This window comes from Canis lupus, chromosome 5 (assembly GCF_048164855.1).
Source record: "Canis lupus baileyi chromosome 5, mCanLup2.hap1, whole genome shotgun sequence".
Classification (NCBI taxonomy): Eukaryota; Metazoa; Chordata; class Mammalia; order Carnivora; family Canidae; genus Canis; species Canis lupus.
The window spans coordinates 20,489,041-20,504,120 of record NC_132842.1 but is presented as its reverse complement, the minus strand read 5'-3'; the positions used below and the strand labels follow the sequence as shown (position 1 = coordinate 20,504,120).

Here is a 15,080-nt window from a genome sequence, read left to right as displayed (position 1 = left end):
TATTAACTCTGAGTAGGAGAAAAGTGAAATATGGAGGTGACCTACTTGGGTGTTTCTTCAATATTGAATTGATCTTCAAACTGCACCCTTATGAGCTTTCCAGGAGGAGCAGCTATGAGCCAATTACAATCAGCATGCTGGGGGTAATTGTTAGGGTGGCCAGGGGAGGTCACATATCCCGCAGAATTCACATCATGGATGTAGATATTGCCCCCACAGGCTATTGAGAAACACAATTCAATCAATCAACAGTCTGGAAAAGAGGATGCAATGCCACTATTTTTTTTTTTTTTTGCGCTGTCTTATGTCTTATGTTGTTGTTGTTGTTTTTAACTGAGACATAGTTGACAATGTCACATTAGTTTTAGGTGTACAACATAGTGATTTGATACATCGACATGATTTCACTTATATGTGGAATCTAAAAAACACAAACAAACACACAAAAAGCAGAGACAGACCCATAAATAAATACAGAGAACAAACCAGAGGTTGCCAAAGGAGAGGGCTGTGGGGGGGATGAGCCAGATGGGTGAAGGGAAGTGGGAGGTCCAGGCTTCCAGTCAAGGATTGAATGAGCCATCGAGATAAAAGGTACAGCATAGGAAGTACAGCCAACTGTATTGTAAGAGCCTTGTATGGAGCAGATGGTGGCTACACCTGTGGTGAGCACAGCATAACGTCTAGACTTCCCACTGTTATTTTTTAAAGTCTCTTTATCTGTATTTCCAATCTCAATTTCCTTTCATCTGGATTTATTCTCCTTCTCTTTTTAAGCAAATAGATTCTGGATTTGCTATTGGGGGAGCTACCGAATGTGCCACTTCTTACTTTGCTCAACCGCAAATTCTCTTAGAAGATTTCTCTTTTCCTTAAAGCCAACAAAATGCTTATGGTGCACAGTGCATGCAGTGGAACATGATGGAAGCATTAATACACATTCTCCACGTAGACAAGCACATGAATACAGTAAGGCTTATAATTCCCCACTGACAGGGCAGTTGAATAGAAAGACACAGAGCTGGGATCTTGAAGTTTAAAAGATGAAGCAGATATATATTTGCACAACTCTGTGGGCATTCACTCATTATGTTCCTTCAGGATTCAGATGCATTTGAAGAGCAAGAGATGACTGGCATGAGAGGATTTTTTAGCCAGTTTCTGGAAGAAGATAAATGAGCTTTTTAAACCTCTTTTCTAAAAAACCAAAGTATGTAAAAATACTTTCTTTTTACTAATGAACTTTTTCTGGCAATCTCAGCAAACAATCCAGGCCAGAGTAAACTAGGTACTTACAATAGCGATGAAATTAACCTGGTAAGTTAGTTTCACAGATATGTGAATCTGCTGAACTCCACTCACATTTATTTTTGCTGTCATTCACTCAGGTTTGGTCCTCTCCTGAATTTTGCCATCACCCAGAATTCTTCCCGTCTCTAAACCCCTAAACTGCAGAATCTTCTGACTGCCTTCCACCCCCTTGCTCTTGGCCTTTCTTTTAGACTCAGCTTGGAAAAAATCTATTTTCACCACTGCCTGCAATTCAAACCATGTGTCAAAATCAATGCCTCCAAATGCATGCTCCCCACTCTCAACACTGCGGAGCAACCCTGCTTTCTCACCAAATATCACAGCTATGCCCTCAATCCTTATTTTCCCCACTCATTCTTGAGCCTCAGCAGCTACTTGGAGCTCTCCTTTAGATCGTGATGGAAGAAATCAGGTGAGAACACTCCCTCAACCTATTACCACCCTTAAGAAATTTATCTGCATCTCTGCCTCCTTTATCGTCCCCTTGCACACTGTCTTCCTGTAGATCGGGTTGGTCTCCCACTCCACTCTCTCCTCAGTTCCCCTTACCCTGTGCTCACTGGCTCTCTCCCTCCCTGTCCACTCCCCTCCCCGCCCCTTGCTCCTTTTACCTTTCCACACCTTACATGCCCAAGTCAGCAACAGTCATTTTCTCTGTTCTCACCGCCCTCTCTCCTCCTTCCCCCTTCACTTTGCAGCCCCATCAAAGCACTCTTGTTCCCTCACAGTTGTGGACTCAAGCATCTTTTTATTTTACATCCACAGCATTTAACCTGGTTGATTATGTCTCTCTCTTTTTTCCATTTCTGTTATCCAGCTGCTTGGACACTGAGCTCTCCTTCTCCTTTGATCTCTCACACCATTCCTCCTTTGGTCCCTGGGTACCTCTTTCCAGGTGTTTCCCAGAAACTGGAAGTTTGTACCTCTGTATCTCTATTACCGATTTTCACCCATTCTCCCCCCCACCTCCCCTCTGGCAGCCACCAGTTTATTCTTTATATTTAAGAGTCTGTCTGTTTGTTTAGATTCGAAATATAAGTGAAATCACATGGTACTTGTCTTTCTATGACAGGCTTATTTCCCTTAGCAGAAAAATCTCTAGGTCCATCCATGTTGTCACAAATGGCAAGATTTCATTCTGTTTTCAAGGCTGAATAACACTCCATTGTGTGTGTGTGTGTATGTATATACATATATATATATATATACATCTTCTTTATCCACTCATCTACCAATGGACAAGAGGTTTTGATATCAAAAGCATTTGGAGTCTAATAGTAAAGGCAGAAAGATGGGGAGGAGGTAATGGCCTTACACAAAAAGAGGGTCCCCAAAGGAATAAAAGAGTCATAACATTTACAAATAAACCCTTAGAGGTTGCCTGGGTGGCTCAGTAGGCTAAGCATCTGATCAGCTCAGGACATGATCTCAGGGTCCTGGAATAGATCCCTGCATCAGGCTCTCTGCTCTGTGGGGAGTCTGCTTCTCCCTCTCCCTCTGCCCTTCCCCACCATTCATGCTCTCTCTCTCTTTCCCTAGTAAATAAATGAAATCTTAAAAAATATATTGCTCTAAAAAAACCAACAAACAAACCTTTAGTGTATCTGAATTACCATAAATACTGACTTTAAAAAGGTAATTTAAAAAAAGGTAGTAGTTTAAGACTAACTCAAGACTCCATTATGGGAAAGTAGAGTTCTCTGGGATGGACTGAAGTCTACTCACTAGACACAAGGCACTGTTACTCTACAAAGCCTACTCTTCAGTGCCAGGTGAAGTTCGGCCCACACAGGATTCAGCAGCTGAGTTCAGCACAGAGATAGAGAGGGATCACAAACTCTCAACCTATAAAGTAATGGTGCTGGTATCCATAGAGCTGTCTCAAGGTTCCTTCTAAGTGCCAGAGCTGTATGTAGCAGGAAGTAGCAGAAGTACATTCCCTATAATCATGGAACCTACTTAAATTATTAGATGATTTTCTGTGTCATCTGGTAGACCCTTATTTCTTCTCCTCTTCCAAGATAAAGAAATTATGCTGACATTTGAAAATCTCATATTTTGGAGAATATACAATATATGGTTTTATTTAGATTAACATATTTTTTAAATATACTAAGAATCTGAGTTGAGGTCATATGATTATCCTGAAATCTATATTACCTAATTTGGGGGAAAAGCAAAGATTTATTTTCTATTACTTTCTCTTTTGAAACTATGCTTATTTACTTATTTATTCAATTAAACATTATACAAAAATAAATGTCACAAATTAAGTCATTATGGTAGAATTAAATATAATTATAATCAAGTGTAATCAAGTAAGAGTAATTAAGTAAAGATCACCACTGTAATATATAATTAAAGGGGTAATAACAGAATCAGAGGAATATGTGTTCATTTTAAACGAAAGCATACAAATGATTATAAAACAATGTGATTATCATTCTTGTGATGTTTCCATTATGGAATATAACTTATAATTAGACATTTTATAGCAGAAAGGACTAAGAAATTTCAGGGTATCCTTAAGACCAGTTTAATTTATAGTCATGGAGAATTTTACTTTGTTCATTCTCTTGATTAAGTAGACTTGGAAAAATCCATGCCTCATTTTACTTATCTGTAGAATGGGAATGTTGCCTTCCTTAAAAAGCAGTCATGATGAGATAATGAATGTATCGAGCATATAGTAAGTATCTGAAAACAGGCAGCTATTCTTGTTATTACTCTGAGTTTACAAAAGAAAACTTTATATATTTTTTCCTCACATCTATTTAAACAAGGAAGATCAAGCAACTGCAGGAAAAGTACAGGCATTATTCTCTGTGAAAATACTTACCTAAACTCTTTGCCTCATATTTGATCTTAAATCCTTGCCCTCCATTACTACCATCAGAAATAAACTGAACAAACATTTGGTTATCTGAGGTGAACAGAGTGGATGAAGGACGACTGCCACAAAAATGACCATTTCTTCCATAGGGTCCCAAGGGTGGAGAATAGATATCAGGTCCATTTTTCAGCTAGGAACATGAATTAAAATTGCATAAATTCCTTCATACTGAGAGAGATGGAGCAGTCAATTCATATCAATTTATGTCCCAGGAGAAAAGAATCATCATTTCATTTTTTTGAATGAAGTCTGCAAAGATAATAATCATAAACATAGCAAGCATCACCTACCACCAAGTAATCTCCCTGGCTGCAAGAAGAATCTCCACTTGGAATCTGGAAGGGCTGTTCAAAATGCACAGCAATGGTCAGACCACTCTGAACCAGGACGTGCCAAGAGCAGTTGAGGTTGGGACTGTAGGTCTCTGGATACTGAGGAGATGTGATAATCCCTCTGTCTGCATGTAAATATCCACCACAACCTTTCCAAGAAGAAACAAAGATAACTATTTATGTGACATTTACGATGGGATTTTTATGCTTTCCTGTTTTTCTTGGGGATTTTTAAAGTGTAGGCAATTGAAATGTGGTTTGAAACTAACTGGGACCAAAGTATCAGAATGATTATCCCAAGGAGCATTTGTTGAACATACATGACAAGGGTACTCATTTTGTGGTTTTTCCTAAGATCGGGATATACAAATAAGCAATAGAGACAAATTACTTACTTTCAGAAGCTTACTTTAGAGATGAGTAAGACAAAAATTAACATATATATAATAAGTGGGATGAGGATAAGTTCTATGAGGAAAAGTGAATGCAGAGAGGGAGAATGGTATAGTATTGTCTGGGAAAGCTAGAGAAGGCCACGTTGTTACAGTACCACCTGAACAGAGACCTGAAGAAATGAGAGATCAAGCCATATGGCTTTGTGAGAGAAGAGCGTTCCAGTTCAGAAAGCACTTGGTGTAAAGGCTTGAGTGTAAGTCAGAGTTAATGAGGCACAGTGAGTATTCCCAAAGGGATCAGGGCTAGGTCATGCAGGAAACTGAAAGGACTTATTTTAAGTAAGAGGAAGATATTCAAGGATTTTGATCATCAGAATGGTACTATCTGACTTAGATTTTAAAAGCATAATTCTGTCTGCAATACCTAGACTGTAAGGGGGGCGGGCAGGGAAAAGCACAAGCAGGGTGTCCAATAAGGAAGTGGCTACCAGAGTCCAGGGAGAGAGGATAGGGCCTGGGCTTGGGATGGTTGGGGTCTAGATGTATTGGGAAGGTAGAATCATGTGATCTGTTGATGGTCAGGAGGTAGGGTTAGGCGGTAGGGTGAAAGAAAGAGAAGGAACAAGAATGATGTCAAGAGTTTTGGCTTCAGCAACTATAAAGAATGTACTTTCCATTTATTAAGATTGTAAAGAGTATGGAATAAACAGGTATGGAGGGTGGAAGGGAGTGGGAAGCAAGAGTTCAAGTTTCACATGTAAAAATGGAAATACCTTCTAGACATGCAGCTGCCCAGCATGTAGGAGTGTGCACACACACACACACACACACACACCACACATATACATATATACGTGCACACATCCATCTGTGGTACACATGTACGAGAGAGACAGAGACAGAGAGAGAAAGACTGGGAGAAGAGAGAGGATGGAGGGAGCAGGCTCAACGAGGAAGTGCAGCAAGTTCACTCAACTATTTAACTCACAGGTGGAAATTTATCTTAGGTCTGTCTCACATCAAACCCCATTATCTTCAACCACTATTCAGCCCACCTCCCTGAGCATGAAGAAGATAATTTATCTTCCATTGCTCCCTACTCCATACAAGATATATATAGTAGTGCAGGAAGTATTAAATAAATTTTTAATGTCTATAGTGAGAGTCTACTTCAAAATTATGCTTTTTGGTTAAAAGCATGAGAATCTTTAAATGTCCCATATTCCACGGACTACTTCTTTCATTTTAATCCGGGTTTGGCTTTAAAGTTACTATTGGACTCCCTGTTTTATCAAATTTTGAACATCTTGATCATACTGCACATAATCCTTCCCACATATTGTGCACATTCTGACTCATCAAACTCATATTTCAAGAGAAACAAACTCTTCCTGCCAACCCTCAAATGAATGATTCAAGAGATTTCTGAAGATATCTTCTGTATTACTTTGTTTATTTCTTAGACTGAAGCTTACTCTGACTTATTGTCCCTTTGATGTGTTATGGATAAGTGCTATCCAGTTCTGTTCTAACTGAAACCCTCAACTAGGCCGAAAAATTGTTTTAAGGATCTCAGTCATATGCATGAACTGAGAACACACCATGAATACACCTCTCTGGGTGGGGGCATCTACCCCACCCAGAGACCCAAAGCCAGGTAATCCTTTTGTACAACTCAGCCACAGTGTTTTGGATCAGAATCAGTACCTGACATAAGGATAGCCATCCAGAGGCAGAACAAAGACTCACGTGAAAAATAAGCAGAGTATATTAGGGAAAGAATGAGAGAAAGAGAGGTGATATGACATGACATTAAAAAAAAGAAAAGAAAAAAAGAAACCCAAAACATATTACTTTTGTGAAAGGATGCATTAAAACCGGCTCCGGTTATGCTGAAGTCTGAGGTGAACCGGATTAACATGTACTCTCCAGTAGACCGGATGGGTCCAGGGATCTCTCTGCCACAGAGAACTGCTAGCTGTGGGGCCAGGTTGCTATCTCCTATGCCAAAGAAAGGAAATGTCAGCAGGAAAATACACTCTCTTCAGAGTTTCCTCCACCATCATTTGCAACCCAGACAAAGCAGCTTATATGTTTTTTTCAGGATATCACCATTCCTAGGAGATAATGAGATTCTCAAATACAAGGACACTCCAGGGGTTACATCATTCTGGCTTCTGGCTCCAGCTCCTAATCACGCTGCCTACTTTTTCCTTACTCTTGATGTTAAAGTCTCCTTTGACAGTCCCCACTGTCTTCCTCAAAATTGGGTAACAGTTCTTCCTGGCACTAAAACTCAAAATCAGAGTATATGGGGGTTGGGAAGTGATGGAGGAGCAGTGCCGAAGTGTATGTTAGAGACTCAGCTAAATTACTCTGATCGCTGAAGGTCAGATGTCTAAAGCAGAAGAAAGATTGGTTCTTTAGCCTCAGATCCTATGCTAATGTTGTAAGGTCATTTGCCAAGACGTGTGCAACTTGTGTATGCAGAGGGTTTTTAAGTTGTGACTGTGGTTTTTTTGTGGGTTTTTAAGACTTTTAATTTGTTTGATGCTGTTTATTCTTTTTTACTATTAAAAGAACACACTTATGTCCACCTGTGTGAAGGATGAAAAAAGACAGTTTCAGTAAGTGTGCCCTCCAGGGAGAGATGCAAAGGATGACTGTGTCACCTCATGGTTCTTCTTCCTTTTTACTGCTCTTGAATATAAGCAACTTGGAACAAAGCCGCAATCAAAGCCAGAATGGAGCAAAAGAACATTATAAAATATTTGGATTCCTTGTCTGATAAAATGCATGTTTTTTTTCTCCTTCTAAGGAAAATAATTAATAAACTTCAAGCTTATAAAAACCAAAAATAGAATATGAGACATGAGGAAATTTGCCCCTTTAATGCAACCAGCAAAGTGAATCCCTTTGACGCCGACCACTACTAAAACTCACTCATTAATACCTACTCCAGAGAATAAGGTATTGTCTGGGATGACAAATGCAATGGCATAGCTATAAATAGGAGATGCTAGAAAGGTGTTTTTTCTGACCTCTGGAAATTTTTGTTTTTTTACAATTCAAAAGTTTCTCTCTGTAACTCCTTTTCCTCTTGTTATCTTTGCCGTGCAATTTTGCTACACATTTCACTGCAAATTGTTTTTTTTTTTTTACTTATTTTCTAATTGTCTATATCACAAAATTTTGAAGTTTATTACATATTCTTATTATATCATAGGTGCATATTTTCTCTATTAGTGAGACCAGGTAGGGTCTACTGATTTTTATTTCTTTTCTAAACTCCACGTCAGACTGTCTGATTAGACAATGCTTATCTCTAAATAATTACTTATTGACTACCTAACTGATGAGTTGGGAGATAACCCAATAATCACAACATGGTTTGTTTCTCCCCTCAGTATCTATAATAAATACTGAGGCATTTCTAGGATCTTCTATAACTTCACCATATGGATTGTAGCAGGGATGAACCTGATCTTTAAGGAGAGGGGAAAATCAAAGGTAAAGAACCAGGAGTATAGGGTAGTCTGGTGATTCTCTTTCTAGTCCAAACTCCTCATTTTAGAGATGTGGAAACTGAGGTCCAGGATTACCAGTAGCTGATATTTATCGAGCAATTATTATTACCACTTTGAGTGCTTTACATGTAACATCAGACTGTATCTTCACAGTAATGCTACTAGCTACTAGTAAAAATACTAGACTCAGGTTTTTTATCACCCCAATTTTGTAAGCTGGAAATAGTCTTAGGGAAGATATATAACTTGCCCAAAGGCACAGAATATAGAAGTCAACAAGGATTTAAAACCCTTGAGAAGTAGCTCCAGATGTTCAAACTATGTTATTAAGTGATTTCTCTAGGATCACAAAGAAAGTATGTTTTATATCTGTAAATAGATAAAAGGATTACTGATTCACGGACACAATTATTATTTTGCTTTCCCCCCATTTTCTCTGCTTTTTTTTTAAAACTTTTTCTAGGGCCAATGCAGTTTCACAGGACCTCAATTTGGGGGAATCTTCGGTATATAAAATTTATTGGTACATGGTCTAGAAAAAACTGATTCAGTAGTGAATCATCACAATCCTGTAAAATGAATAAGCAGGTGGGAGAGTGACTCAAGTCTCCCACGAAGGCTACAGGGCCCTCTCTGGGGATAACCCAGGGATGTCACAGCTAGCCGGGAACCAAGGGCCATGAGCTGAAGGCCTGTGATGACTGACCAATTGTACAAGTGGCCTGAAAGTATTATTGCTTGTGGTCACTGGTTTTAGATATTTGTTTCAGAATGTGATATGCTCCTGCTACTCAGAAGCAAAAACACTGGCTGAATGAAGAACGAACAATTGAAGTGGGACTTGAAATTTCATGTCTTCTAAATGTAGACTAATCACTGTACAAATGAACAAAATACCCGCCAACGGCCACATAGTCGGCACCCCATAGCTACTTCTTGAATGAGTAAAGAAACATATGAGGAGCTAATGAGCCTATTCAGCCCCTCCTTATGTTGTGAATAAAAATCTCTTTGGGATACACCACGCTACAATTTAAAACACTGTTATTGTTTGGGCATGTAAGTGAATTTGCTAAGCTCCCAAAGCTCTACATCTCAGCAAGAACACCTCCAATCTATAAAGAGTTCATCATGAAAACTATTTTAGAAATAGCTCTAGCAAAGTAAACTGAAATCTAAATTAAACAATTCTGAATTCCATATCTATAAAATGCCAGGACTTTTGCTAGAGAATTTTGCATTTATTATGTTCCCTGACAAAACAACTCCAAGAAGTAGATATTGGTCTCTTTTTCACAGACAATTAAAACAGATATGGAGCCATTTAGTATTTAGTGCAAGGTGGCACAGAAGAAGAAGAAAGTAACTCCCTGGCTTCAGGCTTCTAAGAAAAATTATTGGTGGAATGAAAAGCAGCTTGATAGAAAGTGAATTTCCTTCATCACTGGAGTTACCTACCAAAGATACTTTTTAAAGTTTCTACTAGATTCTGAACACTCAGAATATGTGTGCAAGAACACACTCATCTTATTATATGAAAAGTTTAAAATTTTAATATCTATAGGAGTACCTTGATAGTGAAAGGATGATAATTTCTCTGAGCAATGTGCTAATTGCTTATGGTTGACAGGAAAAGGGGGGAAAAGTTAAGATTTATCATCTCCTTTCGTTCTTATGATGGATTTGAGTCTTAGTCTCCAGCCTCTACAGAAGGAAAATAAAGTACCTCTCCCATTTCCTAACTGTATTCCATGAAAATCTAGGGTTGAGGGGATAAGGGAGATAAGACCTTGCATACTAGTAACCTATGGACCAAAAGCAAATACATGTTTGGTCCACAAAATGCCCTGAAGCATTTTTCATTAATTTCCAAAATCTAACAATTAGGAAATTCATAGAAAATTCTTTATCTTTCACATCTTTTAGAAAATAGGAAGCTAAAGAACACTGAGCCTGCCTTCCTAGTAGCTTCCCCTCTACCTGTTCTCTTTTAACACTTTTCTAGTTATGTTCCCTGTGGTCTAGGCAGGCGTGAGAGGTAGCAATGTCTTTATCATGGCAGGTAGTGGTTTTCAAACTTTAAAGACCATCATTATCACCTAGAGGCAGGGGAACAAGGGTCAGGTTAGTGAAGCACTCACATCACGGGCAACATTCAAGGTGGGGGGACGGGGCAAAGACGAAAACAAGATAAATAATACTTTAGTGCAATGTTTTAAAAATTAATATTTAACATCAAATGGTCAAAATATGAACGGTTTAAATGAAGGTAGGCTCTAACCCTGCAGTTTGCACAATCCTGTCTTACCTTCCTCACCCTAAACATGGCCCTGCCTGGAAGGCTTTTAAAACCACAGATCTAGGCCCCATCCAGAGAGTTTCTACTTTAGTAGGGCTGGGGCATGGGCTGAAAGATTTGCATTTTTAACAAGTCTCCAGGAGGCACTGATTCTGCCCGTCTGGGGACCTCACTATGAGAAACTGATCAGAGGATAGGACTGCCCTCTTCTCCAGACATGTGAATTGCGAAGCACAATTTTGTACATGTTACATATTAGCATGATGCTTCTCCCTCACTGATTGCATAGCAGCGCCACACCTGGGAATAGAGGAAAAGATGAAAAATGTTTGCCCTTAATTCTACTAGTCTACCCAGAGATTCAGAAGACACAGAGAATTGAATGTATTGCAACTATATATACTTTTTCATACTTAGATCTTAAAGTCATAGGTATAAAATGCCAAAATCTATCTCCAAAGACTTTCCATGAAGCAGCAGCATCTGGAAACTCAGACCATTACTTCCTACTGAAGCCAAAGCTAGTGCTTTTTCTTAGGGGTGCAATGCTGTCCCTGACATCATACGTGCATGACTTTGCTACAGGAAATTTAATACTTTAATACTTTCCTCACATTCTTTAGAAATTGTCACCAGTTCTGGTATTGACCATAACGTCTGAGAACTTCCACACAAAACAGATGGAGGCAGTAAACAAGCAGTATTATAATTCAACATAACTAAATATATTTTAGGGCTGAAACTTGGTAGGTTTTTTTTGTTTTGTTTAAAAGTTTCTCACCGTCTCTGATCACAAGTTTGTCATAGTCACATGTTCTCTGCGCTTCAATGTCCAGGGAAAGGATGTTGAGTTCCACAGTAGAATCTGGGGCCTGAATAAGCCACGTACAGTCAGCGCTGTTACTGTAGCTTTCTGGCCAGCCTGGGGAGAAGAGAAAGACTGGCGCATCTCCTGTCCTCAGGAAGCCACCACAAGCACCTGCCAGAGGAAACACCAACAGTTATGAAATACCTCCAATGGAAATGAATCTAGCATGTTCTAGGCCATCCTAAACCTAAACAACCAATTAAAACAGTTCTCAGGGGATCGCTGGGTGGCGCAGCGGTTTGGCGCCTGCCTTTGGCAGGGCGCGATCCTGGAGACCTGGGATCGAGTCCCACGTCGGGCTCCCGGTGCATGGAGCCTGCTTCTCCCTCTGCCTGTGTCTCTGCCTCTCTCTCTCTCTCTCTGTATGACTATCATAAATAAATAAAATAAAATAAAATAAAATAAAAAAATAAAACAGTTCTCAAAGAAATCTAGAAATATTTTATTAAACTTGCTGACTCACACAGCTGCAATTTCTGTTAATTTATTTTTTGTGTAAGAAAAACACACTGTATTCTGCTTTTTTCATCATAGTTTTGCCACATGGTCCATTTATTGATTAGGGTCTGTTATTTGTTAAACATAAGTTAGTTCATGTAAAAGACTCTATTATGATTATATTATTATCATTATGTTTCCGCTAGAATTTAATCTTTACTTTTTCAGCATAGCTATTCAGCATGTAAGTTATATCTGGACAACTTTAAAATAATTTTCAATTTGTTAAAATGTACAAGAGCCTTAATTTCTTACTCAATTTGTTTAAAATTAGCTTTAATGAACTGGTATGTATATCTCATAAACTCATCCTTTTAAAATATATAATTCAGTGGATTTTAGAATATTCACAAAGTTCTGTAACCATCATTTTAGATGGTTTTTAAGAACATTTTCATCATTCCAAAATATATTTTATACCTATTACCACTGGTAGCCTGTTTTCACTCTACCATGGTCTATGGGAACCAATGGTCAACTTTCTATCTTTGCCTATGGACTTACCTGTTCTTGACCCTTCTTGTAAATATAATTATGCAAAATGTGATCAGCTTTTGTGCCTAGCTTCATTTACTTAGCATCATGTTTTAAAACATGATGTATTCCAGCAAGTATTACATCAGTACTTCTTTCATTTTCCTTCATTTATTCCTTTCCTTCTTTTAAGGCTGACTAGTATTCCACTGTATAAATACACTGCATTAAGTTCTATCAGTTGTTTGATATTTGGAGTGTTTCTGCTTTTTCACTATCATGAATAATGCTTCTATGGATATTCAATGTGTACATTTTCGTGTGGACATAATGTTTGCAATGCCAATAGGTATATGACTAGGAATTTAATTGCTGGATCATATGGTAAGCCTGTGTTTCAATTTTTGAGGAATTGATAAACTGTTTTCCAAAATGGTTATATCTTTTTATATTCTTACCAGCAATCACAAGATTCCAATTTCTCCACATCCTTGCCAACACTCATTATTGTTTATCTCATTGATTAGAACCTCGTGAGTATTAAGTATATATTTTCTAGTATACCACTTTAATTTACTTGTTCTTCTTTTACTATATATTTTTAAGTTATTTTCTCAGTGGTTTTCCTGGGATTATAATTAGCATCCAATATGAAACAATGTAGTTTGGACTAATACTAATTTAGTTTGAATAGTAAATAAAACTTTGCTCTAAAAGAATTCCATTCCAACTCTCTCATCCTTAGATGCTATTATTGCCATAAAAATTATATATTTAGGAGTGCCTGGGTAGCTCAGTTGGTTAAGCATCTGCTTTCAGCTCAGGTATGGTTTCAGGGTCCTGGAATCAAGGCCCACATCAGGCTGTCTGCTCAGCAGTGAGTCTGCTTCTCCTTCTTCTTCTCCCTCTCCCTTTATGGTCTCTCTCTCTCTCTCTCTCAAATAAATAAAATCTCTTTAAAAAATATATATTTAAACTTTACAAACCCATCAATATAGTTTTATAGTCATTGCTTTATGTAGTTGTCTTTAAATCAGCAGAAGAGGGCAGCCCAGGTGGCTCAGTGGTTTAGTGCTGCCTTCAGCCCAGGGTATGATCCTGGAGACCCAGGATCGAGTTCCGCATCAGGCTCCCTGCATGGAGCCTGCTTCTCCCTCTGCCTGTGTCTCTGCCTCCCTCTCTCTATGTGGGTCTCTCACGAATAAATAAATCTTTAAAAAAATAAATAAATCATCAGAAGAAAAGACCTACAAACAAAAATACAATTATAAAATCTTTATATTTGTTTATGTAGTTATCTTACTGTTTAGCAGTAGTGAAGACATGCTATGGTACTTTCATTTCAACCTGAAAGCCTTCCACTAGAATTTCTTGTACAGTAAATCTGCTAACAAATTCTCTCAATTTTCATTTTTTCTGGAGTATTTTAATTTCTACTTAGTTTGGAGGATACATTTGCTAGATATACATTTTTAATCAAGTCTTTTCATTTCAACACTTTAAAATGTCACTCCATTGCCTTCTGGCCTTCATGGACTCTGATGAGAAGGAGGTATTAAACTCATTGAAGACTCTTTGTATTCGATAGGTTGGTTTCTCTTGGTCCTTTGAAGATGATCACTTTTTCTCCAACTTTGATATTTTGTGATGTATATGGGTGTGGACTTCAGTGGGTTTATCCTATTTCAAATTTAATGGGATTCTTGGATGTGTAGACTAATATTTTTTTATCAAATTTGAGAAGTATTCAGACACTATTTTTTCAAATATTCTTTGTCCCTCTCTCTCTCCCTCCTCTTCTGGGATTCTCATTTTACATGTGTTAGTGTCATTGATAGTTGTTGAGCTCTGTACAATTTTTTTAGTCTTTCTCACAGACAGGCTAATCTCAATTGACCTATATTCAAGTTCACTGATTCTTTCTTCTTCCTGCTGAAATCTGTCCTTGAGCTCCTCCAAGGATTTTTTTTTTTTTCATTTCAATTATACATTTCAATTCCAGAATTCTTTGCTAGTTGGGTTTTTTTTTTATTAATTTATATTACTTTACTGATATTTTTCCTTAGTTATACATTATTCCCATATTTCCCTTTAATTGTTTAGACATGGTTCCTTATAACTTTTTAACATACTTGTGACACCTAGTTTAAAGTCTTTGTGTGTTGGGATATGCCTATAAGGCTGTAGCAGGCAGTTTACAACTCTGCCTTAGACTGCACTTCCTGCTTACACAGATCCTCAAGATCAAATGGAGGTGAGAGATTAGGGCCCTCTCGCATCTTTTCCTGGACATGTGCACAACCCTGCACACGTGTGTGGCTTTCTAGATTCCTGGAGATATGTCAGAGTTTTCCAAAGCTCCATAGGATATCTCATTCCCCAGATTTTTCCTTTTACAGTTTTGTTCAGTCTCTTGTTAGCTGCAACTAGTATCACTGAGACATGCAATTGTGATGTTAAACAACCGCCATTGCTTGTTTTCC

The 15,080-nt window shown here is 38.1% G+C and overlaps 1 protein-coding gene across 1 annotated transcript in view; it reads right to left on the bottom strand.

Moving 5' to 3' along the window:
- CUBN (cubilin) overlaps positions 1 to 15,080 on the bottom strand; it is a 265,984-nt gene that overhangs the window by 84,481 nt on the left and 166,423 nt on the right. The window contains exons 40-44 of the mRNA XM_072825664.1: positions 11,539 to 11,736; positions 6,786 to 6,932; positions 4,495 to 4,685; positions 4,151 to 4,334; positions 46 to 220 (exon numbers count right to left, since the gene is read on the bottom strand). Coding sequence (XP_072681765.1) covers positions 46 to 220; positions 4,151 to 4,334; positions 4,495 to 4,685; positions 6,786 to 6,932; positions 11,539 to 11,736 — 895 coding nt within the window. The remainder of the gene's footprint in view (positions 1 to 45; positions 221 to 4,150; positions 4,335 to 4,494; positions 4,686 to 6,785; positions 6,933 to 11,538; positions 11,737 to 15,080) is intronic.